The sequence below is a fragment of the Tachysurus vachellii genome, chromosome 5, assembly GCF_030014155.1.
Source record: "Tachysurus vachellii isolate PV-2020 chromosome 5, HZAU_Pvac_v1, whole genome shotgun sequence".
Taxonomy (NCBI): Eukaryota; Metazoa; Chordata; class Actinopteri; order Siluriformes; family Bagridae; genus Tachysurus; species Tachysurus vachellii.
This window is the reverse complement of record NC_083464.1, coordinates 15,544,402-15,570,495: the sequence shown is the minus strand read 5'-3', so window position 1 is coordinate 15,570,495 and position 26,094 is coordinate 15,544,402. Positions and strand designations below refer to the sequence as shown.

Genomic DNA, 26,094 nt, shown 5'->3' with positions numbered 1-26,094 from the left:
CCATATTTCCACATAGAGTATGTCAAATTCAAAACTGATGTTGCTCATTCATTCAGAGTTCGTGTCACAAATTAAAATAGTAAAAAATAACACAAACAATATTTCAATGCAAAACAGAAGTTATTTTTACATTGGGCATGTTTTCTGCAGTGTGATTGTTCTTGAGGCACCAGCAACATCCAGCAACCCCAGGCTGGTTTTATTCAACATTTAGGGAATTTGGCAGACACCTTTATACAGAGACTTACATTTATCTCATTTTTACAACTGAACAGTTGAGGGTTAAAGGCCTTGCTCAAGGGCCCAGCAGCAGCAGACTGGTGGTCCTGGGATTTCACCATAACCAGTAAGTGACCGACTCACTTGATTCAAGCTCCAGTGCATTTGTGATCATCATTTTTAGTAGCATTAGTTGTTATATGGACCACTATAAGGAAGAAATGTGATCATAGGAATGGAATACCCCTGATTGAGAACAATTTACTCAAAATTATTATTGGCAAAAAAAAAAAAAAAGAAAAGAGTCAAACAGAGACACGATGCTCTTTTTCATTCAGTTTAATTTCACAAAGCTTTCCCACCTGTTTTCCAATTTACACTATTCACATGTAGCTGTACCCAGTAGTTACAATTCTCATCACATTAAATAACTAAACATTAAAAACAAACTAGCTGAAGCACTTTTCTTTTGAACTCATGATAAGAAATACAGCCATAAACCATGTTGTTGTTTTTTCTTTTACGTTTATGCTTGCTCTGGTGATCACAGAGACACATGGAACCGTCTTCCCTAAGGTATTAGGTCAGTCTGCGGAGTTTTGACAAATAGTGAAATAAAGCACCTTGGAGGGTGTGAGGGCTTGTTTAATTAAGCTTGACAGCAGAGTGGCATTTTGTAATCACACCCATTTGCACAGGGCAGGTTCGAACCGTGATGATGCTCTTGACAATCTAAACAGTCTAAACAGCGGTCAGTGATTGGGTTGGCACGGGTCTGGTCAGGCTGTGCTTCATCACATAATACCCCTCCGGCAGAGAGCTGGGAGTCAGGCAGATATCTGACATCACCTCTGCTTAAAAGCCCTGATGCTCACAACACCTCTGGAGGAGACAGAAAAGGATAGCACAGTGGTTAGTGGAGAAACTGTACTGGAATATAAATAGCATTTTACAAGTGCCAGAGAATACTCTGGACATAGCACTAAAAAGTGAGCATAACCTATTGGGCATGCTCACTTTATTCTATAACAACTACACTCATTAAAGCATAAAGAAATACAAGAACTCTCAAAGTAGAGCAAGATGTGAGATAACTGCTTATGCTACAGCTCTTGGTGTGAAATTAATATCAAGCAGCCCAGGCTTAACAAGAACTCATAAAAACCTACATAGCAGTGTACACAGCACATATAACTGTTGATTGGAAATGTAGGTTGGAAATGAGCTGGTGTGACCTCTCCATGTTTGCTTTAGCAATAATTTATGGCCCATGCCTGTCTGCAGGGTAACAGGTGGAGTTGTGTGATGCAGGAGAATAGTTATGGCTGTCACTATTGCTGACCCTGCCAGTGAAAGGGGGCACAGGGGGACATACTAAGAGCCAGGCTCCCGTTTCTAGCTTCACAAGAAAGGAAACACTCTTCAGCACCCCTCAGGGAATTCAGCACATAGCTGCTCGTACAGTGAAAGCCTACCAGGCACTGCACACATCCACCTGCTGTGTTCACCCAAGATAGGAAAAGAAATGGGGTGGAGCAAAAAATATGACCCTTCAAATATGCAGCGCTAAGACAGAGCAAAAACTCTGTGTGTGTGTGTGTGTGTGTGTGTGTGTGTGTGTGTGTGCGTGTACCACACTACTGTCAAATGTCAAAAGAGTAAAAAGATTGTTCCAATATGAAATGGACTGAAAGCAAATAATGATGCTTTTTGTCGGCATCAGAACCATCATAAGCCAGCAACAACCTGACCTTATTATTATTATGTTATATTATTATTATTATTATTATGGTATAATAATAATAATAATAATAAGGCCAGGTAGTTAGTTAGCCTTGTCAATTAAAGTGTACATGCTTCTACATTATGAGACTGGGCACTAGGTTTTAGTTAATACATTACTTTGATGGGGCAAACTGTGGGTTTGACACTTGTCAGAAACCTACAGGGTGAAAAACAACACATGACAACAACAGACAATAATCTGTTAACAGCATATGTAGAAATTTGTAATATTTGAGAAAAATCCTAAATATGTCAGTGTTTAGTTTTTGTTCCTTTTCTTCAGCTCATATATAATGTTGCACTACTTCCTCTGTGCTCACCTGCAACATGCTGAGGCTTCATGGGGCCTGCTTTTTTCAGAAAAGCATTCCCACCATCAAAGGCTGGAATTGGCTCATTAGGTATGTCAGACTCTGACTTCTCCCGCCCACTTCCGTTAGCACCACCGTGATTGGTCAGCTGAATGATCTCTTCAAAACTGGATGCTTCACCACCTGATAGTCCATTCTCATGCTTAGGAGCTTGGATACCATTGATCACACGGACTGAAGAACTAAAAACATAACAAGATATTTGTAGCACGAGCACAACTAGCCAACCATTAACAAACCATGCTTCATCCTCCTTCCTGCAAAATCATGTTCTGCTCTATAAATGTGTGTGTCAGGGAATCAGAGGTCTGTCAATACAACTCATCCTAATAATATTAGCATTTCTATACTAGAAAATCATTCATAGAGTGGATGTGCCACATAACCAAAGACGGATTGAAGATCATCGATAAACGAATAAAAAAGCTTTTATTTAACAAAGACTTTAGGATAAAGGAGTTTGCACTTCAGAGCAACTTGATAAGCTGTATTATTTATTATTAACCATATTTTTGCTGTATTAACTTCGAGAGAGATCTTCAAAAGGGAGGTGGATGAAGAAACCTCGGCTACAACATTAATCATAACAGGAAGTAACTGTTCCAAAATCTTAAATAGAATTAAATATGATTATAAACTGATAAAAGTATGACTGCTCTTTAAGTGTTAAAAAATTCATTTGTAAACACTGGCAAATTTCTCTGGTACAAGAAGAATGCCACATGACAGGACATGCCATTATTGGAAATTAATCTGCAAGGGGGCAACAGACCACGCAGGAAATTGTAATTAAAAAGGAACCTTCTGCAAAACATAAATATGTGGTGTGCTAATTACAGATAAAGAGATAAAGATCTTGGTCTTCAATGATTACAAGGGATTCAGATTATTCAATTCATCTCTTCTTTGGTTAGATTTTCAAATGTGAAAGTACATGAGATTAAATCTAGGTAACAGAGAGTTAAATCATTTAACTGGCTGTGTATATTAGAAACATAGCAAGTGTCATTTGTAACTCTGTAAGAAACCCCTGAGCAGGAAATCTGAAAAATAACCCAGAAGGATTTAATAAATAAGCGATTTGTACGGTTGTCTCACTTTGTCCGTCGTGTTGAAATCGCTTTGCTCTGGTATTACAAAAAACACTCGGCTGCAATATCTTGTTCTATTACTCACAAACAAGAAAAAGGTGTGTTCACCTCTCTTTCCTTCCAGTTTGGGACTGGCTGTCTTGTTTCAGCTCTGTGCTTGGATGGTAGTCATCAGATGCTGTGAGAGAAAATACCATATAATTACACATCCAAAAGTGAACTGCAACAGTTCTGCACCATCTGGATTCTTTTACAATATTCTGTTTGTTGTAGTTTCAGACTGATGACAGATATTAGTATACAATCGTAATTAACTGGAACCATTCATTTATTCTACTCCATACACATGGTCACAGGCTACACAAAGATACTGGTGCTTGATAGGTGAAGGCTGTGATGGTTCGTGGCATCGCTCATGGGTAACGTTTGCATATGGATATATACAAGTATCGAGACAAACTGGAAAAAATAAAAATACTCAGATTCAGCACGCATTAACAATTAGGTGACCCTAAACCCATGCTAGAACTGTAGATGGTGATGAAGGCTCAAAGGCTCATGTCTGCATCTACATGGGTGTGCTAGATTGGTATGTGGCAGATTATTTTCCAAAGGGAAGTGTATGGATTAATCTTTTTTTTTACCTGGCAGACATAACCAGTAATATGAGCTACGCATGTGCAGACAGTAGCGTTCACATCAGAAAACTGCTTAAACCTGTGAAACATGAGCGTGCATGGTGTATATGTCCTGTCAAATTATTTCACCACGCCATTCACCAAACACACATTCAACTCTTAATGATACAAGCAATAAAACGTTTAAGAGAGCACAAAAATAAATTCCAATTCAATTATACTGGCAAAAAAAACAGCCTTCATACCAGCATCTGGATTAGATTTTTCTGCCCACAGAATTTTGACCAACGGCTAAAATAGGTAAGGATTTGACTTCATTCCAGTATATGCAACAAATTTTAGGGATCACATCTGTACAAGGTAATGGTTTCCACCCTGATGGTATGCTGGTCTGCACTCTTGCCCTGGCACCGCTTCACAGACGGAGTGCTTTAGACTGGCAATGCAAGGCAGACAAATCATAAGTGAGTGAGACAGAGAGGCACAGTGGTGTGCATGTGCTGTGTGTACACCAGTGGCTCTCAAACCAGGCTTTAGAACCTCAAGACTGAACAGGATTTAGCTTGACCCCAACAGAGCAGACAGAGGGGACCATCAAATGTGGACCATCTGGACTTCCTGAGGACTGATTCAAAAAAACAAAAGACGTACACTACCAAAAAATCTGGAAGCAACTATTTATCTTTAAATCAATCAGACCAATAACACCATTACACACAACTGAATATTTGATTGAAACAAGAAGGCAATAAACATGTGGTGCTGGATGTTTACAGCTAATTAAAAATGTGTCTGGTGTGCTTCTCTGAAATTTGAGCTGTGTACAACTCATTGGCTAAACAACCAATAATTTCATTACGGAAAAACATATACGACTGCAGACACACTCCAGCACAGCCTCCATGGCCATAGAGGATGTGTTTAATGGAAGTTTGGCTTTTCATTGAACGCACACCATGTGGTCAGTTTCCTCACAATAGCAACTTTTGTTCACAGTAATTTCATGTTGTGTAACAAAAAAAAAAGGACTTACACACATGAGCCTGCCAAAGAATAGAAAACTGTGCTGAGAGGAAAGAAACTTTTCAACTTTATTGAGGGAAAAAGATTTGGTTTTTTAATTAGAAAAAAAAAATCATGAATGGCATTTTTTAAGCAAACATTTAATTTTTTTTACCTTTATTGCTCTCTGATTCATGTTTAGAACTTCCACCATTAACTTGGGGAGGAGGAGAAGACTTCATGTCCTTCTGTGCAGTGGAAAAGGAAGTGGACATTGAGTCACATTTTGACTTTTGGACTCCTCGGTCGTCTCATGCAGAGATACAGATTCTAATCAGAAGTCTACCTTTTCGGGGGTGTCTGTTTTGCGTGTCCTTTTCATGATTTCCTCCAGGCGCTGGTGGGATTAAAAAAAAACATCCCAATTCAACTAAAATAATTAAAAACTGTTATATTGGTCTTTTGAGGCAGGTTCAAATTTATAACAAGAATAATGCTAAATCAATACAAATTTTAAAAAAAGAAAATCTTCATATGATTTATTACAAAAGTAACAATAATATTTGTGTTCTCTACCAATTCACTATGGCCATAGCTAGTAAAGAGCAGTGTGCAGACTCTTACTTAAACTCCAAAGATGATAGAACAAAAACATGAATGGATCTGATTAAAGGAACTCTAATGCTGAGGATTAACAGCATTGAAGTCTGTGTGGAGAGCGGTGTGTGTGTGTGTGTGTGTGTGTGTGTGTGTGTGTGTGTGCGCGCTCACATGTGGCACACTGGTCTCAAAGGCCTAATTCTAGTGGATAAATGAAGCTAAATCACATATTCCAGCATTGTTTTATAGTCTAAACACTCTTTGAAATGAGCAGCTTTCATCCTACCTTCTTCCTCTGCAGCCTCTCTTGCTCCTCCTTCTGGAAGTGTTTCTCTCTCTCCAGGCGCTGCCTCTCTGCCTCATCTCGGGCCTTGGCTTCGGCCTCCTCTTTCTGCAAAACACACAACTGTTACTGATGTTGAGCTTTTGCTGACTCGCATCAAAACAAATTGATTGTGCCAAGAATTGATACTTCTGTACATGGCTGCATGTAATGGAAATCAACTTGTGTAGTTAACACTTTTTTTGTTGTTTTGTTTACAGTTTGACACAAAATGGTGCAATCTGGAACAAATACTGGCACATCTGGGACAGTCTGACACAGTCCCACTCAGAGAATAAAGGCTAGAGGAAAGCCTTAGTCAGGGTTTGTGTGTGTGTGTGTGTGTGTGTGTGTGTGTGTGTGTGTGTGTGTGTGTGTGTGTGTGTGCACACATGTGTGAGAGTGTGAGAAAGAGAGAGCGAGAGAAACACACTGTTTCACTGCGTAACACACAGCTGTGATTTCAGCAACAGCCAAACAATTTGTTAATGCAAACGTTGAACCATTTATTGAACAGAAGCAGGTCCTGAACTTTGAGGCTTTAGCTCTCTGATTCCCAGAGATGAGAGGACTCTAACCTGTCTCTGAAGACGCTCATTCTCTTCTTGCTCGGCTCTGGCTTTCTCCTGGGCCTCTTTCTCCTGCTGCAGACGCTCAGCTTCCTCTCTCAGCTTCTGCTGCTCTGCCATAAGCTGTGCCTCCTCCTCCTTGTGCCTCCTCTCCTCTGCCTCCTGCGCCATCCTCTCCACCCTGCACATGCACCGGATCATCAGTAAGATTGTACACGGATAATAACTGAATCTTCATAAACTAATCAGAAACTCAAGAGGGAATCATACACAAAAGGATAACTGGTGTAATATAAGTGCCAGCCCTGCTAGGCATCGTCATTCCTGCTAAAGGTCTTCCTAGCTTGTAAACACCGTCACGCAGGAATGAGCTGCTTGCTTTTAATGTCGACAACTCGTCACCAAATTTTATTTTACATTGTACACATAGAGATAGAGGACAACTTATTCAGCAGAATCACTGTGATGTGTTTAACATACAGGCCTCTCATGTGCTGGAAATGCTACAGTATGAAATGTAATTCTGACACGAACCACTTGCCATTACTGAAACATTAGAAATTTTGGATGATGTGGCATAAAAAGCCAGACTTTCTTCTCTTGACTTTTTCTACCTAATCATTTTCACTCAAACAGTAAAGCCAACCTCTCTCTCTCCTCCTGCTCCCTCCGTTCCTGCTCCTCCCTCTCCCTCTGTTCTCGAGCCTGACGTCTCTTCTCAGCCAGGATGCGGCCGGCTTCCTCTGGATCAGTTGTTCCAGCCATGGGTTTGGCAGGGGAGGGAGCTGGAGAAACTAGTGGAATGCTGGAACTGGGTATGGACTGTTCAGGAACAGAAGCAGGACAGATGGGTGGGGTTGGTGTACTGGTACGAGGAGGTGTGCTTGTGGTAGACAGCTGAGTGACTGAAGGGACGGGAGACGTGGCTAGATGATGGACAGAAAAAAAAAACAGAAAGAGAGAGGACGCAAGAAAGACAAAGATAACGGCCATTATTCTTCAAGTACAAGCAAACAACCAAATCTGATATACTTCTTTACTATGTACGTCAGTATTGCATGAATATAACATGAATAAAAAGTAGAAACATAAATTTTGCCAATAGAATTGTAATTAATGCTAAGGATTAGTATTTTATGTCTGGACCTATTTTATGTCTGGGTTCTCTCTTAACCAAAGAGAGTTTCAGTTTTTGGTTTGTAAGCCCACAGCAACTACACAAGAGGCAGGACTGAACTGTTAGTGTTTGAAATCGTATTTTGGAATTTACACAAAAAAAAAAATCCTCATAAGTGTTTAACTAGCCCCAAAACTGAAACCCACTCTGCAATCAAAATCAGCCTGATTATCCTTTAAAGTGGCCCGGACCCACTACTATCCCTTTTCTCTTCTTCCTCTTATATTAGTCTTTGTGGTTTTAGCCTATCTTTATAAATATAATGATGAATTGGCGAGGGCTGTGTGCTTGTAGAGTGTAGATAAAAGTCTCATTTCCACAAGAAAGTAACCTGCTCAACAAATGTGCTCAATAAAAAACCTGAAGGTCTATAAATAAAGACAATACCCTCTAAACAGATGGATAACATGTGAGATGTACTCTTTAGATCGGCTTTCAAATCTTACATGCGTTAAGTACAAAAATTGACCTATAATATGAAACTATTAAAGGGAAGAGAAGCTCGTCAGGCAGCGTTGTGATGCTGTTGCTGGAGTCTGGGATGTGAGAAGGCTAGTACAGCGATGTGATTAATGTGAAGTGACTCAGTATTTGCAACAAATTCAAGTGGAGCTACAGAAAGCACAGTAATTAAGTATTCCCCTGTAATTAGAAACAATGCAATGTGTTCAATGCAATCCTGCAACCTTTCCTCCCCCTTTCCCCTCATTAAACAAGCGAAGAATCTGAGAAACCGAATTCTCCAAATAAACACGGTGGCATTTATGTACAAAAACTATATGAAATACATACAAAATAAGTGAGTCTAAGACAAGAAAAGTTACATTTTATGCATAGTAGAGTGAATTAGTGCAGCGACTAGAGTGAGAGTGAAGACAGTAGAGCGTACGTGATCCGTGGCAAAAAGCTCACACTGCTATCTAAGACATGATGCATACAGTATGTATACTTCTCAATTTTTATACAAACACACTATGAAGAAAACGTTTCATTTTAGCAGCAAGTAAACCCATGTGTTGTCGTACCACACACTGAAACATATTTACTCTGGCAAACGTTAGGAGGAACACTGGTGGAAGACTGGTGACTTCTTGGCATGGTGGAAAAATCGCTGCATGTGTAAATGTAGCTCAATACTCACTGTGGTGTTTTCGAGCTTGTTCTACAGCACTGGGTGTTTTGGTGTGTGGCTCCACACGAACCGGTGTTTGTGCTCTCTTGGGTCGAGATTTTGGGGTGTTGGAACTGACAAGGGCTGATGGGGGTCTGGGTGAGGAAGCCCGCTGTTTCATTAGTGCACCAGGACTGAACACAAACAAACAAACAAATAAAGACGGAGACCGTAACACATCAACATCCCATCATAATTAAGGCATTCTTCATCCGAGATAGAAATCAGTAACATAATCAGTTGTGCTTTACCTAGGCTCACATCTGGCTGGCATTGATGGTAATGACTGTCTCTTCTTCAGCACCTTCTCTTTAGTGATGGCGCTCTTCTCCTTTTTGTTCTCACGCTCTTTGTCCTTCTTCTCTTTCTTATTCTTATCGATCTGTCAAGAGACACCAGAATTAAAGAAGAGAAATTAGCCTACATAATATAAACACTGTATTACAGAAGCTGTGGAGCAAGTTTTGGAGCATACAGGAGTGGAGTCCCTTCTGCGTGAGCGTTGGGTGATGTCGGGGGTGCTGGTGGTGACCTTCCAGCGATCAGAGCATCGATGCGGTCGATGAGCGCACAATGCGAGTGGACTCGCTGAGGCAGACCGAGGGCACAGAGGGGACTCTGTGGGGTAGGAAGTTGGACATTTACTTTTACACACATGCATTTAAACATTGTGACTTCTTCTGCACTCTGCACACAAAACTTTTTATTTTAAAATTATTCAATGAGGACAAAGAAATCTAAATGCTGTCAATCAAAAGTTTTATGTTGGAAGGTACTAGTTTAATCAAAAGTTCAACATTCATTCAAAACTATCGATAACCCAAAGCCTGATACTGAGTAAAAGCAGGTGCAGTTTTCTGTCTTTTTAATTGTACGTTTGTTTGTATTTATTTGATTTGATTTATACTGCCATACCAGTTTCAATGGTTTTTTCATGACAAATACAGGTTTTAATAAAACATGCAATAAAACAAAAAAAAAAATAATAATAATAATAATAAATCAATTCTGTAGAACATGACAACTCTACAAAAGATTTGTTTCAGATTTACTTGTAATAAAAGTTGTAAAAGTTTTCCTGGGTCCATCTTATAATAATAATCCTTCAAAGTTTAAATAGGTGTTTTCTCATGAGATTATAAATAAGGCAAACCAAAAAGTGTTACGTTATTGACCTATTGGTAGTTCTTCTAACCTAAGTTAAATTAAATTACTATTACTTTTACTAAGTCTAAATTAAATTACTTTATTTACTCTAAACCCTGTTTAAAAGGTTCGACTGTGAACATACTGTCATACAACAGCAACTTCCAGTGATACTTCTCCTTGCCAGTGGAGGTCACCACATACTGAATAGTAAAGCAGTTCTTCAATCACACCTATTCCTTTTCTCATCATGTAAAGACACTTTAAACCATTTGTATCACTACAACGCCTTGCAGACTACCTGTTTTTTGCCATTTTGTGCAGAATAACCATGTTATTCTAAGCTAACCATGAAATTCTGTGTATTGAAGTGAATAAACCTCACACAAATGAATCCTAACTATCTCGGAGTCCCGGCTGTTACAAGGCTGCTCTGTCGTTTTAGACGAAAGGAAAGCTTATTTCCTCCTTAAGAAATGTAAAAATGTATTTAGGAAAAAAAAAATTTGTCAATCAACGCCGAACACATTCAACTACAAGTAAAAATGTAAATAATAATAAATTACAAAAATGCTTTAGGACAGTGAACATGAGTCAAAAGCTGAACTATCAGTTCATTACTCACGAGGATCTTTGCCACTGCTATGCACGCTGACAGCACTACGACTTCGTGCCAAGAAGGACAGGGTGGGCGTCATGAGCCGGTCCACAATGCTGCTCTCCCAAGCACTTAACTCCAGTCTACGGGCTGAAGGAAAGCAAAAAGATTAACACACATATTTACCTACTGTGAGACATGGTATGATACTGAAAGGTTGTGTATGTGTGCGTATGTGATCTCTGAAGAACAGTCTAAACAATTAAATGGCATGAATATGTTGCATGACCACCATTCACATTAAAATTACATCAGGTCTCTTGATCAGTCAGGAGAACCATCTGTGCTACGTTTCTGTCCCCAAAATTTCCAAGATTCCCCAAGAGTCTGGAATCTTCTATACACTTTCTTTGTGTTTCTGTAGATCATCCCAGATAGCTTTAATTAAGGTTTAATCTGAAAAGAGCTCTATTATCTAACATTTTCCCTTCTTGAACGACATATAAAACATTACTTTTTAAAATGATCTTCAATCTTTTAAAAGTAACCTTTAAAAAAAAAATAATGACATTTCGTAGAGTACTGTGTGAATGAGCATGCGAGTGAAAACTTATCTTTATGTTAAAGACACTTTTCATTAACTTAGAAAAACAAATTCAATACAGCCATGCTGAGTACACTCTTAGAAAAAAAAATCTTTGGATATTTAATAGTTCTAAATTTCTAAATCTTTTACAAAGCAGGTTTTTTTTCCCCCTAAGTGTGAAATTCCCAACAGATGAATGAGTTGCTGCTTCCAATGACCAGTTTTCAAAAATGAACAAATTCCTGTACTAATCATATTGGAACAAATATTCAGGCAAACAAACCATTTTGTCAGTGTCTTCATGGCTGGATCTGGAGCACAAGAACACTTTAACACAGGCTCATTTATGAACTCTGGATCAACGATGCATAAAAGAAGAAAGAGAAACAGAAGCAGCCACCACCAAAAAGGAACCGTTAAGAAAACAAAAGCCTGTGACATCCTTGGTAGGAATGTGCAGGAACAGAACATGAAGAGACAGGGTATCAAAATCCATACATTCCTATCAGTGTATGAATGTATGTCAGGATTTATGAAGCTGAAAACCCAAAATCATGTGCACAGGTTGGGCAGGGAGGATGATTCTGTGATTGCCAGGAAGAGGTAGATAATTGGACATAAAAAAATAATAATAATGAGGAAATAGAAATCATAAAATGTAAGGGGAGGAGCCAGAGACGATGAGGGGAAGAGACCGAGTCCAGGCAGGCGGTTGTCTTACTTCTACTGGGAGAGTTCCAGAGGGTGGCGGAGGATTTGGAGAGACGCTTGTTTAGAACAGAGTCCACGTGTTTGGGAAGGTTGACTGCAGAAACCGAGCATCGGCCTGTAAAACCCAGAGCATACCGAACACACACATTGATGGACACTGCAAAAGCTGGAAGTGCTGGACATCAGCTACAGCGTGAACTTGAACAAACATTATCAAAAGTCTTACTCAAATTATAACAGGTTTAGAAAGTCTGTTTTCAAAGATTTCAAATCTGAACTTCTCAAATCTGAACTCTCTTTCGAAACAGAGTATACACAATCAGAAATGTGAAATACACGGAAGAAAGAAATAAAGTCTGATCTGATAAGCCATATAATGTAAGGGGGTGGTGTGTGGGGCACGTGTTCAAATACTTTTATTAGTGAGAATTATGTCCTCACTAACATACAGTGATGAAGGACATAAAGAGCATCAGTATGCAATACCAAGGTCCACTGCAGTGATTTAGCATAATCCCTGTTTGCGCCACAGGACATTATTACTGATCAACTTACCTAAGCAGAGATGACTGCAACTTAAAACAAGGAAAACAGCTAACAGTTTAAAGGAAAAATCTCTGAAATACTTGCAAATTAACTGATAAAAAAATAGCATGAGACTCACAGGAATACTATTTGGTTTATTCCTAATAACTAGGAATACGCCCATGCTTCTTTCTCTTCCTACACTTAATCAGAAACATTTCCTTCCAAGGTTCTCAGGGGAGGGAGTAGCCTAGCTCATCCATGCAAGAACCGCAGTTGACAGCAATCAATCCACCCACCCATCCATCCACCCATCCATTAACCCATCCATCCACCCATCATCCATCCATCCATTAACCCATCCATCCACCCATCATCCATCCATTAACTCATCCATTCACCCATTTATCAAACCATCTCTCCATCCACCCAACCAATTATCCATCCACCCACCCATTCACCCATCCATTCACCCATCCATCCATTAACTCATCCATTCACCCATCCACCTTTTGTACCGCTTATCCTACACAAGATTGTGGGGAGCCCGAAGTCTCTCCCAGGGAACAAACCAGGGGACACCTTGGAGGGAGGTGCTAGCCAATCACATACACACTCACACAATACAGATAATTCAGAGATCCAACACATCTATTTGGACTGGGGAAGGAAGCAAAATTCCCTGATGGGTATTTGTGCTATATTGAAACAGTGGCTCAGTGGTTAAAAGTGAAAGTGATGTGACATACGGCTAAGTATGGTGACCCATACTCAGAATTTGTTCTCTGCGTTTAACCCATCCAAAGTGCACACACACAGCAGTGAACAAACACACACCATGAACACACACCCGGCGCAGTGGGCAGCCATTTTATGCTGCGGCGCCCGGGGAGCAGTTGGGGGGGTTCGGTGCCTTGCTCAAGGGCACCTCAGTCGTGGCCGGCCCGAGACTCGACCCCACAACCTTAGACTCTCTAACCATTAGGCCACGACTTCCCCTAAAAGCTACTGACAGGAAAATTATTTGTTAAAAACCTAGCACTGCAGAGATGACATTGTTGAGCTCGTTAGCAGGACCCATAACTCCCTCAGCTCAACTGTAGAACTGTTCCTAATGTTTATTAACAGCATCAAATAGTTCAGGTTCATATATAAATTCCCCAAAACAGCAGTGTTGTGTATGTGTCCTTGTGGTTGCTCTTGAATCATATTTATAATACTTAAAATATGAAAGAAATCTTGAGGTTGATTCAATTTAAGAAATCAGTGGTGTCAAAAAACACATTTGAAGCAATGAGCTTAAATAAGCTTCTCAGGCCATGCTTAGATGATGCAGGCATAAAAAAACAAAGTAGTGAACCAGACCATAGAGCTAAGTAAATCAGAGGCTCCTGAGCTCGTAGCTGAACCTCAAACACTGACATGAAAAACAAAACAACTCCAACAGAAGGAGTTTTATCCAACTGCACTTTTTTTTCCTCTCATCTTTAGCTGTGGCTCTATGAAACTCACTTTGACTCTGGCTGGAGCTGGCACTCAGACCTCCAGCCCATGACCATCTCTGCTGGCGAATCTCAGCCCAAGTCTTCTTTGTAGACCTCTGGATGGCAGCTTCATAGCGCTCCTATGCACAAAAACAAACATTTAAAAACTCACTCACCTTGCACATATAAAATCTATACATCGAGTCCTGGAGATATTTCAGAATTTTAGGATTCCTACAGGATCTCAGCAGAGCAACCCTCACCTTGTTCTTCTCCAGCTTCTGTTTTTGTCTCTCCTCCAGAGCAGCTCTGCGTTTTTCAGCTTTCAGCCTCTGATCCTCCAGCTTTCTCCTGCGCTCCTGTAACTGCTGGTCCCGTAAATGCCTTGCTCGCTCCTCCTTCTCCAGCCACTCCGACTTCTTAGCAGCTTCACAGGAAGACATGGAAGAGACACACAGCGAGTGTTTCTCAAGGTTAGAAAACACAGACAGTTCTGTTACTGGAGAACTATCTGGGTTAAAACTTGTACTTAAGCGGTCAGGGTTTCATGTATTTTAGAATGTAATCTCTTTCTAATGTGCTGCTTTAAAACATCAGGAGGATCTGCTGATTTAGGTACTTGTTAACTCCCTCGTCATGTCAAGATTGGACTAACACAACTCTCTCCAGCCAGGTCTTCGCTTCTGTATCATCTGATCATTGAAACCCATCGCCACAATCCCTCCTCTGACTTCCTGTTGCTGCCTGCATCAGATTTAACACACTGATGCTTGCCTTCACACAGCCCAGCCCTCACTTACCATCACACCCTTCTCCACACCACTCTCCCTCCTTCTCCACACCTCTAGGATGGCTTGACTACAAGAAAAATCTGCATCAATGCTCTTCTTTGTCTTGGCAACTACATGTAGGAATGAACTTCCTCTGGCTGTCTGAGCATCTGAGTCACTGTCTGTTTTCAAATAAAGACTAAAGACCTACCACTTTGCTAAACATTCAAATCATGCTAATAAACAATTTTGTGAGTTTTACTTGCTTTACCAAGACTCAACTACCTTCTTTCTAACAGCTAGGTATGCTTTAAAGGCATTCACTCACCTGTGTCAGATGTAAAGTCTGTACCTCTAAATGCTAGCATAAATCATTAGATAAAAACACACAAAAAACACTAAAGAGAGAAAATGTACTGAGCAGCTTGCTCATTTTCTACAATCAGACAACTGTTAAACTCAATCCACAAATATGGCCTGTTGCATCTCATTCAGCCTACATGAGCTCGCAAAAAAAAAAAAACCAGAGCGGCTGGATCCCACGTCTCTCACTGGGGTGTCTCGAGTCCGATTCCCAGACAGGGGATCGACCCAGCCAATGAGGGGTTAACTCTCATTGCTGGGCCCAAGTCCATATAAAATGCGAGGATTGTTTCATGAAGGACATCCCGCATAAAACCTGTGCTAAATCAAATATGCAAATCTGATAACCCACTGTGGTGAACCCAAACAGGAAGTAACCAATGGACAACAACTACAACTTTAGATCCATATTGAAGTGACTGGTCTGGACAGCCAACAATGTATGTACAAATCTGATGGGAGGGGGAGTGAAAAACATTTTTGCTCTTAGCATAAAACAAAATTATAAGCAGATTCTTACTCTCTCTCACTGTTACTCTTACTGAGATTTTCAATATATATTTTACATTTTACTAGCCAATCAATAGGCCTAATTAAAAATCTAGTGATTTGTTTGAAGGTCCACCTCATATAAACAAATCACCATTTAGTCTCAGATATTACATTTGGACTTTGTTTTTGATTTTGTGTTTCAATATCCTTACTATCAGCCAAGCTAATAAAAAGAAGAAATGATAGTGATGGATAGATAGATGATAGTGATGTCATGTATATGGAATGAACCAGTTATTTAATTTTGACATAACCCAAATAAAAATGCAGACCTTTTCCTGTCAAGCCAGTCTGGATATGAGAGACTTTTCAAAGACTAAGACAAATAAGTAAATTATAAGGAACTTGACTCTGATGTAATACCAAACAAAACATCTGAAATATTCACATATGAGGTTGTGTAGCAAATAATCCAAATGCATAATGTACAGCATTTGGCAGACAGACTTATCCAGAGCGACTTACATTTTTGTCTCATTTTATATAACTGAGCAATTGAGGGTTAAGGGCCTTGCTCAGGTGCCAAGCAGTGGTATATTGGTGGACCTGGGATTTGAACTCACAACCTTCCGATTGGTAATCCAATGCCTTAACCACTAGGCTACCACAGTACTTCCTGATTCTGTTCCAAAATGTTTCTTATACTACATGTGTTTATGTCTATATTTATACATCTTTCTGCATCTGTCTCAAACACGCTGCTTTTAATCTTTTCTTAGTTTCTAAAGAACACACAAAGATGGCAAAAAAACAGGTAGCCTGTAACCGAACATAATACTTAAACAAAATAAACAAAAACAATAGGTCAAGTATAAAGAAAGGTAATCCCCTTTTATCCAGGAAAAGGCTGCTTAGCCCAGAGAGGAATTATTAGTAATGATAGCAAAACATATTTCCTCACTACTATTCAAATGAGCAGTAATTCTAGATTCTGCAGAAAAGAAGAGAAACAGAGAAAATAACTGAGTGTCTGGGATTAAAGAATGTTAGACAGATGACTACTTGGGGGGAAAAAAAAGGGAGAAAAGTAGATCAGGTTTCTGATTGTGGACAAAACACTAACAACCACCACCAATACAGACACTAAGGGAAGGACTTACCTTGAAACTGGCCACGCTGCTCTGGAGAGTGAGAGAGAAGATAAGAGCATCTGTCAATCATGCAAAGCAGTGCAGTGCTGCTATGTGTACAGCCATGTGCAACAGTGCAAACACACACACATGCACACGCACACAAATACATATACATTAATACACACACGTGCACACGCACATACATACAGATTATACTCTAGTTTTGATCTCCACTGTATGGACACACACACAGGCCCACACACACACATGCACACACAGACGCACACACACATGCACACACACACGCGCACACACACACACACACACGCACAAGCTCGCACGTGCACACACACGCACGCACACACACACACACACACACCACATTGGGAGGTTTCATACAAGAAGGAATTGTTTTTGTGTAATAATGTTATGGAGGATGAAATATTTAAAAAAAGTGCCTTGCTGATTCAGTGATAGTCATATATACAGAGAAAGGACAGTCATTGTGGTCTTTCCTAGAGAAAACTAGAAGTGCTGAGTGAAACGAGCAGAACCAGCTAAAAGTAAATGACAAAAAAAAGATGAATTCATTCCCATGATTTTTTAAATGTAGCAGGACCTCCGTGGCTCATTTAGCACAGCCAGTAGGAGGCACCATCTTCTTGAAAACCCTAGTTAACTTACCAAGATTTTTAGCCTTTTCTTCTCTCCTTTCCTTCGCCAGTTTCTGCCTGTCCTCTAGCTTCACTGCATCTAGAGAAGACCAGAGGGAGAGACAGAGAGGAAGTGAGAAAGCGATGAGAGGAGGTATTGTGCAGACGAATCCAGACTCACATCTGCAGTGCTATAAAGCATTGAAAACGAGCACAGGGGCTGGCAGCAGAGACAGACTTCACTATTAGGGCTGCGTCATTCACACCACGTTGTCACAGAGGAGCTTAACATACAATAAAGAAGGAATAAAACATGATGAGGCGTGTTGTTGTAGGGGGAAAAAAACAACGACAATGGTTTTGTTGAAGGGAAGAAGAGTACACGCAAACAGTATAAAGAATGAGAACAGGACCGGGCTTAGGGTTATTTATTATTAGCAAAAAGTCTTACACAAGCAAAAAATAAACAACAACAAAGAGGGAAGTGTTTTTTTGCTCTTCTACATTATTTAAATTAATTAAAGAATCTACCATTAAAGATGGAGATGTGTCCAAAGGAAAATTCCATGGTTAGTTAATTTCTTGTTCTTTTAATATCATGTCAGCACAAATATTATACTATACAGATACTATTTAATAAAATTCTAGGATTTTTCCTATCAAGACATTTTGGAAGCCATCTAAATGTATATTTTCTGCATAAAAGCACTGTCTGGAATTGTTAGACAGAGCTGAACAGTTCAGTGATATATATACTTTACAGTCGTTGTAGTTTTACACGACTCGCGTGTTGGAGATTCTTTAGGGTTCAGTAAGAATGCACGTGTCAGTCTTGCTTGTCCAAAACAGTATCTTGTGTACATGGTCTGAATTCCACACCAAGTGCAAAAACTAAAGACACATTTTCAAGATGCCAAGCATGTCTTAACTGATGGGTTCGATTCAAGGTCAGGAAAGAATAGGATCCTTCTTGGCTAAAATATTCGTTGAACCACTAAACACCTTGTTTTCATCTGATTTCATTGTAGAACAGTTAGATTAGGCTTGACGTGTCTAAAAGAAACTGAAGCTTGACCCACATTCAAGACTCCGTCAGCTAATAAAGGCTGGGCATGGTAGGTATTTTAGAGACAGGACAGATACCTGCCATACTGATGACATCACATGGAGAAACAGCTTTTTTTTCCATTGCAGAAAAAGAAAAAATAGAACCGCTTTGGTTTTTCACAACACTACATGACTGTATAATCCTTTCAAGTAGCATCGCTTTTAAAAGACAAACCTGAAAGGAACATGTTACCTTTACTGTAATAAATGATTAACACCAGACTCTTTAAGGCACTGCAGGCTGTGCTCCACTTTGGCTGTTATTTATAGCACACGAAAAGCTGAAGAGTCCCATGAGCTGCAAGAGTTGATGAGTAGACTACGTTCACCATGATGAGTCACTCAGTCCAAGCCAGAAAAAGAAGTGACTGACCCAAAAAAAGCAGACTGACCCAAAAAAAGACAAATGCAAAGAAGCAGAATCTGTATGGCATTAAGGAACAAGGAACTTAGGAACAAGTGTACAATATGTACAATTTTGAACACATACCACACAGGTAGTTGATATTTAAGGTGAAATGAAAGTTATGTACGCCAGAAACAACATGCACTCGTACGGGATGTGGTAGCTCAGTGGTTAAGGTGTTCAACTACTGATCGGAAGGTCACTGGTTTGAATCCCAGGTCCACCAAGCTGCCACTGCAGGGCCCCTGAGCAAGGCTCTTAACCCTCAATTGCTCAGGTGTATAAACCGAAATAAAAATGTAAGTCACTCTGGATAAGAGTGTCTGCTAAATGCTGTAAATGTAAATGTTATCTACGCCAATAAAAGGCAATTTTACCAAAACGTTTGTGTGACATAATCGTATGTAAATATATGATCGGCAACTAACATCCAAGCACAGTACAGGATCATAAATATTTTAATACTTTTGGTTTTTGGAAGAAAAAAGAAAACAGTATTTGAACAGTGAAATCCAACCTGACATTTCTGACTCCTCTACTTCTCTTCCTCGGTTACAGAACCGTCTCAACCCCAAAGGGCAGTGGTATCTGAACCGCTAAGTAAGGTTTGTGATCAAAGCCTCCAGCACAGTCAAGCTGCCACTGTTGGGCTCTTGAGCAAAGACTTTAAACCCCTCTGCTACCCAGTGTTGTAATGTAACGGAGTACAAATTCTTACTTTACTGTACTTAAGTAGAAATTTCACGTGTCTGTACTTTACTTCGCTATTTAAATTTATGTCAACTTTCACTTTTACTCCACTATATTTCCTAGATAAAATGTATACTTTTACTCTGTTATATTTCCACTAAGCATCTTCGTTACTCGTTACTACAAAATAAAATCAGAAGAAATGTGTGCGACTGCAATACGGGAGGTTTGGCAAATCACTGCTCCTAGATTTATTTTTTTTTTTTTATCACTGCTCCTAGATTGCATTATGCACATCTGCACGCTCTACGGAGAAGCACAGGCACAGCGCAGTCAGAGCTGGAGGCATTTATCTATAACGTTAATCGGCGGAAAGCCGCAAATACGGCAACCAAAAGCAGTGAAATTTCACTGTTCTTATTACCAGAGTTGATAGCATAAACAAAATATTAATGCAAACATTCCATTCAATACTAAATAAAAATAACATTTATTGATTTGGTCTTTGTCTTGTGAATATTTTTTTTTATTAATGACTGCATTCATTGGACCCACTGTTTGTAGAGAATGCACACATACATCAACTGATTTGATTCAAGAATGGCATAATTACATCATGCATAAAATTCTGGTGTCCACTTTTGCCATTTAATAATACCATAACTTTTGGCTTACTATGTAGTCATATAATATATAATATAAAACTTTTCTTGTTTTAAATTCTCAAATTTAAACCCCCAAAGATGAAATCCTAGAACCTCCCCTGCTCTTATACCTACTGTAAATCACTGAAATTTTACTTTTTACTTTTACTTCAAATACTTAAGTACATTAAATATCAGAAAATGACTTTTGATACTTAAGTACAGTATATATCAAATACTTTAAGACTTTTACTTGAGTAATATTTTAAAAGGTAACTTTCACTTCTACCAAAGTCTTTTTCTACTATGATACTTGTACTTTTACTCAAGTATTGCTTTCTAATACTTTATACAACACTGCTGCTACCTCTGCATGTATTATGACTGGCCCTGCACTCTGAGACCAACTTTCTTACAAGCTGGGATTTGCAAAGAAAAAAATTCACTGTGCTGTAACAAATAATATATATACCTCAAGAAGGGCTTTATCATGTTCACCTTAGATCTCTCAGAAATTATGTGAACATGCTCACAGCTTATGATTGAGAAGAGTTGACTTTCAGATGAAATAAGGATTGGCTGACGCATAGTGTGGTCTACGTTATAAAGTGTTCAACACATTGTTCTCTCACTGTTCTCATTATGTCAAGAAGCGTGTTTTTGACACCTGTGTAAATGCAACTTTAATGAACTCCCAGACTTGCTGTTCACGCCACTATCATCCTTATACATACCTGAGAAATAGACGCTCTCTCTGCAAGGTAAATGTGCATGAGTTGCCTAAGAGAGGAGATTAGAACTCGCAGCAAAGGATGCCAATTATGTGATTATAAATAATTATAGGTACTTTCCCGAGCTGTCTGGTCGATACCATTAGTAGAGAACTGTTAAACCTGCAAGACGCAATTTACTAGATGAAATGGCAGCCAAACGCTAGAACATGGCACTCTAAATGGAGAAGGAATATTTAATCCATTAACACCGGTATATCCAGGCCACCTAGCACTAGCAAGGAGAATGTAACCATAGCAACCAGCACTGGCTCAGTGTTGCAGGAGTGAGCCTGGCATTAGAGGAGCAGAACTGCATGTTGTCACTGATGCTGACTAGACACTCCATAAGGACACGGTACACACTGTCAGGTATCTTCCGCTCCAGGATCAAGGGCACTAATCATGTTGCTGGAATTGTTTTTTCTTAGAACAATTTCACAGCATGTACACATTTAAATGCGTTATATTTAGAAATAGACACAACGCACCAACATAAGTAAAAAAGAAAAAAAAAAGAAAAAAAGAAAAGCGCTATTTATACACAAGGTACCCATATACAAACATACAATAAAAAAATTAGATAGATAGATAGATAGATAGATAGATAGATAGATAGATAGATAGATAGATAGATAGATAGATAGATAGATAGATAGATACTGTAGATAGATAGATTGATTGATTACTGGTTAAACAGGTCTGTATGATGACAACTTCAGCAAACATACAGTCACTAGACCAGCGGTATTTAACTAAAATTTGTAAACTTGCAGCTACATTAAATGATTTGCTTCTAAGGTTTGGATTAGCCGCTAACATGACGGAAGAACCTCTGCCTTTTAATTAATCAGTGGTGATTAATGAGACTCATCCAATCACAATGGATCACACTGGTCACATTACCACTCCTGACTGATGCTATGCACATATGAGACGTATCTGTTTGGACATTTAAGTAGACACATTTCTGTCTTTTAAATGTTCTGTTTTCTCTTATTTTATCTAATCTCTTGGTAAATTGGACATGAGAGGATAAATATATGCAAGCTGTCTTCAGTTAAATAACGATAGTTAGTGATAGTGTGCGAGGTTATACTCTAACTGAGGATCTGCTACTGCTAAGCAGAAATAAACTATGTTCAGTTTGTTGTTCGTCTCTGCAGGAGTATCTTACTCTTTACATATCTAAAGGACCATGTCAGTATTTTTTTTTGTCTATTATTTTCATTGTTATTAATTTTTGTATTGTGCTGTTTATTGCTGCTGTTCTGTAAATCCATGCCACATTTATATGAATGCCTCAGCTTTGTACCAGCTATTAATCTTTCTTCCTATATTAATGTTGCACCTTAGTGAACCTGTGCATAGATCAAGAGGAATTTATTGAATTATTTTTATTCTTGACATGTAAAGTTTACATGTGAACACTTTAATATCCACTTCAATAAAATGTACATAGTATACGTTTCTTGCTACTAATTTCATTCAGTAATTTTTTTAAACAACTCCCATACTTTCACTCAAGTAAACTGTGTATAAGGTTTTGTTTTGTATTAATTCACATACATTAACTTGAACTTGTCCTAGGTCCTAAATACAGAAATCCAGTGTTTAACTATATATGCATTTCAGGCATAGATTTCCACCTATAAAAGAATTTTAAGTTTTATAAAATTGGCTGCAATAATACAGCTTTGTCAGGTATAGATACAGATTTCAGGTATGTATAACAGTAAATAGCTTAAAAACATCCACTATATTTTGAATCCAAATGAGTAAAAAGATCAGCTAAACGATAAGATGGAATTCTAACACATTGGTGCTGATAGTGTCACCTGAATAGAGTCACAAAATCCTCTACACATATTTACATATTTGGACTCTGGTGCTCAAGCTGTTAGCTTTAATCGACAAACTTCAAGACAAAATGACGAGAGAAAAACCCAGGCTCTTGTAGAAACATGACAGAAGAACAGTTTTGAGGTAAATCCTTTCAGCACAGGGTAATGAAATGTGAAGCCCAGTCAGGTTTCACTGCTTGTCCTTTCCTAAAGACAGAGCTAGCTGGTGCCAGGCTAGGTCGATTAGCATTAGCCTTCCCCATTCACCTCAGTGAACAGATCAAGTGTCAACATTAATGGAGCATTATCTGTGAAACTTAGTTCTGGCTGCACTTACAGCAGCTAGTGCATGGAAAAAGTTCCTTCATTACCGTCTCTTACTAAAAACATTCTGGCTGCAAGTTGTAGGTTTAATTCAAATTTTCTTTCTCTTCCTTTGGGATGCTTGAACGGAAACTAAAGACAAAAACTAGTCTGTTACGGAGAAAGGATCTATAGAGAGCAGATCTATGCGAACTAAGTCTAGACTTATCATACTTCCTGTGTGGCCGTGTCCTTAATCATTCATTCACTGATTCAGCTACAAGGATGTTTATTGTATAATGATGCTGTACCATGTGAAAGTGTGAAACTCCACACAAACAGAAGCCTAAGATTAGGATTAAGCCAGGGATCGTGAGAGCTGTGAGACGTCAACTCGTTGAGATATTTAATGGATTAAGATGCTTTAAAACATGTACAACACACATTTACCTTTTTTATTTTGGGGACTGGGTGTTGCGGGTGACTTTGGTATGACGTCTGGTCTTGTAGCGACAGTCCGACGTTCGGTTTCCTTCTTCAAAGGGGTCATTGCCTCCTCACATTTAGCTATACTGGATTTCACGTCCTGAGACTTGGGGGAATCTGACCGAGATAGAACAAGAAGGTGGTAAGAAGCTGCCACAAAGAGTAAAACCTCCAGCATCGATTTAGCAAATTAGAAGAGGAAGCAGTTATGATGTTATGAATATGTTATGATCTCATCCTTATAATGAAGATGTTTTAAGGTCATTAGAGGTTACAGGGGGCAGACAGTCTGTCTAGGAATGAACAAATATCAAAATGGACAAATATGCTGCAATAGTCTCTTGTTGCGGGTACAAATGTGGATTCAACCTAAAATCTGTAGAAAGAAAGAAAGAAAGAAAGAAAGAAAGAAAGAAAGAAAGAAAGAAAGAAAGAAAGAAAGAAAGAAAGAAAGAAAGAAAGAAAGAAAGAAAGAAAGAAAGATAGAAAGAAAAGTAAGAAAGAAAGAAAGAAAAGTAAGAAAGAAAGAAAGAAAAGTAAATTAAGAAAAAAAGAAAGAAAGAAAAGTAAGAAAGAAAGAAAGAAAAGTAAGAAAGAAAGAAAGAATGATTATGCAAAACCTTTATTGCAACATTAAAACCCAGACAAATCTCTGCGTGAGTAATCACAGGGCAACAGACACAGACAGACTTGTGGTCCATGTGAGTACAGCAGTGGGTGTGGAGAGTACAGCTCATCTACAAGATTGTTAAGATTTGTTTTTAAGACTAATTTTTCTTTTTAAATTGCTTTATTTCTGGTTTCAGAGATTTGAACAGGATTTTTCTGAAAAAGTCTTAAATGTAGATATACAAATAGACTGAAAATATGTTTGCTGAATTCCTTGATTGGAACAACAAAGTTAGTCATTTGGAAAACATGGAGAAGCTTCCACAAGCTTCTGAGGAAATGCTAAAGAGTTTAGTGGCTGCAAGGTTAAAAACTGAGCTTTTATATGACAAAATATGTGTAAATAATGTGGACTGTTCGGAGATATGGCACATTAATCAAGTTTCAGGCTTGAGAGATTTATGAAGTTGAGTTTTTAATTTTTAGATAAAAGAAATGTGTTTGGTGTGTGGGCATTTATTTTAGTGAGAGAGAGAGAGAGAGAGAGAGAGAGAGAGAGAGAGAGAGAGAGAGAGAAAGAATATATATTGTTTCATGATTGTACTGTTAACTATATTAGTATAATATGAGGTCATTTTCCTACTTTTCTCAGATAATCCAGCTAAACATCATCACGTATTCCACAGGTTAGATTTCAGTTTCAACTCCACAATACTCTCCAACATAAACATAACTTATTTTAGAAAAACTGTAGAGAAATAAGTCCAGCGAAGCTACGTAAGTAATACTGCTTCACAATATTTTCCATAAAATTACCCAATAAAACTGCTAAAGCACCCTGTAGTGCAATTGTTGCAACCTCCTGCGGCAAAGTTACAGTGAACTTTTCATAATAAGACCATGATGTGGTCTATCCAGAGAGATTATCCTCTGGCCTGAATGACCTAAAGAAGAGTTCAAGAATTTTTTTTTTTTTTTTTTATGTTTCATGGTGAATCTATAGTCGTTTCTGAAACACACATATATTCACATGCGTCACATTCAGAGAAAATATTCAACATGTCTCAATGTCAGATTATTTCAGGTTCTCTCACTGAGACAGCAAGAAATCTCGGGGACAAATCATGATTTGTTTGGATACACTTCCTGAAAGCGGTTCTGCAGCCCGGATTTCAATATTAGTGTCATTTAATCTTCATGTTAACCTCAGCAGATGCTTTATTATCTTAAACATATCTATTTCTCTGTCTAGACACCCAACTATCCCATAATGCCCTGGAAACTGCTTCATTTAAATGACGTGTAATAATTAGCTAATCCATCCAACACCACTGTCTGATTAAAACTCTTCAGGACTAAAATTAAATCAGAATAAACCTGCCTGAAGGCAATCTGAATGAAGTTTCTAGCAGATATCGTTTATTAGCTATAAAAAAGACTTTACTGTTTTTGCACAGTAAAAGTGGTGGTGAGTTTAGTATCTAGTTATTTCTACAGACAAACACACTACTTATAATTGCATGCCTTTTTTATGTGGTAGCTAAGTGGTAAGGCGTCGGACCACTGATAAGTTCAAATCCCAGGTCCACTGCTGGGCCCTTCAGCTGGCCCTTAACCATCAATTGCTCAGTTGTAGAAAAATGAGATATAATTGTAAGTCACTGTGGATAAGGGCAGCTGCTAAATGTTGTAAAGGTTTTACTGATCATTTTTTCTTCAATTATTTGTATTATTGCAACAGAACAAATCAATAAAGTCAGTGCTGTCATACACAGGGTTGTGGTGAACCTGGGTCCCAGAGGACGCAAGGTAGGGACACACACGCACAC

General features: G+C 38.8%; 1 protein-coding gene across 1 annotated transcript in view; it reads right to left on the bottom strand.

Annotated features, from left to right (window-relative positions):
- Positions 1-543: 543 nt before the first annotated feature.
- The window catches only part of map7d1a (MAP7 domain containing 1a), a 38,200-nt gene continuing 12,649 nt past the window's right edge, over positions 544-26,094 (bottom strand). Inside the window, exons 2-19 of the mRNA XM_060869973.1 lie at positions 23,621-23,773; positions 17,438-17,506; positions 16,781-16,801; positions 14,259-14,422; positions 14,024-14,135; positions 11,997-12,101; positions 10,717-10,839; positions 9,421-9,563; positions 9,197-9,327; positions 8,916-9,079; positions 7,244-7,523; positions 6,607-6,778; positions 5,993-6,097; positions 5,453-5,503; positions 5,282-5,354; positions 3,575-3,644; positions 2,325-2,557; positions 544-1,101 (exon numbers count right to left, since the gene is read on the bottom strand). Of these exons, the coding sequence (XP_060725956.1) occupies positions 1,091-1,101; positions 2,325-2,557; positions 3,575-3,644; positions 5,282-5,354; positions 5,453-5,503; positions 5,993-6,097; positions 6,607-6,778; positions 7,244-7,523; positions 8,916-9,079; positions 9,197-9,327; positions 9,421-9,563; positions 10,717-10,839; positions 11,997-12,101; positions 14,024-14,135; positions 14,259-14,422; positions 16,781-16,801; positions 17,438-17,506; positions 23,621-23,773 (2,180 nt within the window). The 3' untranslated portion in view covers positions 544-1,090. The remainder of the gene's footprint in view (positions 1,102-2,324; positions 2,558-3,574; positions 3,645-5,281; positions 5,355-5,452; positions 5,504-5,992; positions 6,098-6,606; positions 6,779-7,243; positions 7,524-8,915; positions 9,080-9,196; positions 9,328-9,420; positions 9,564-10,716; positions 10,840-11,996; positions 12,102-14,023; positions 14,136-14,258; positions 14,423-16,780; positions 16,802-17,437; positions 17,507-23,620; positions 23,774-26,094) is intronic.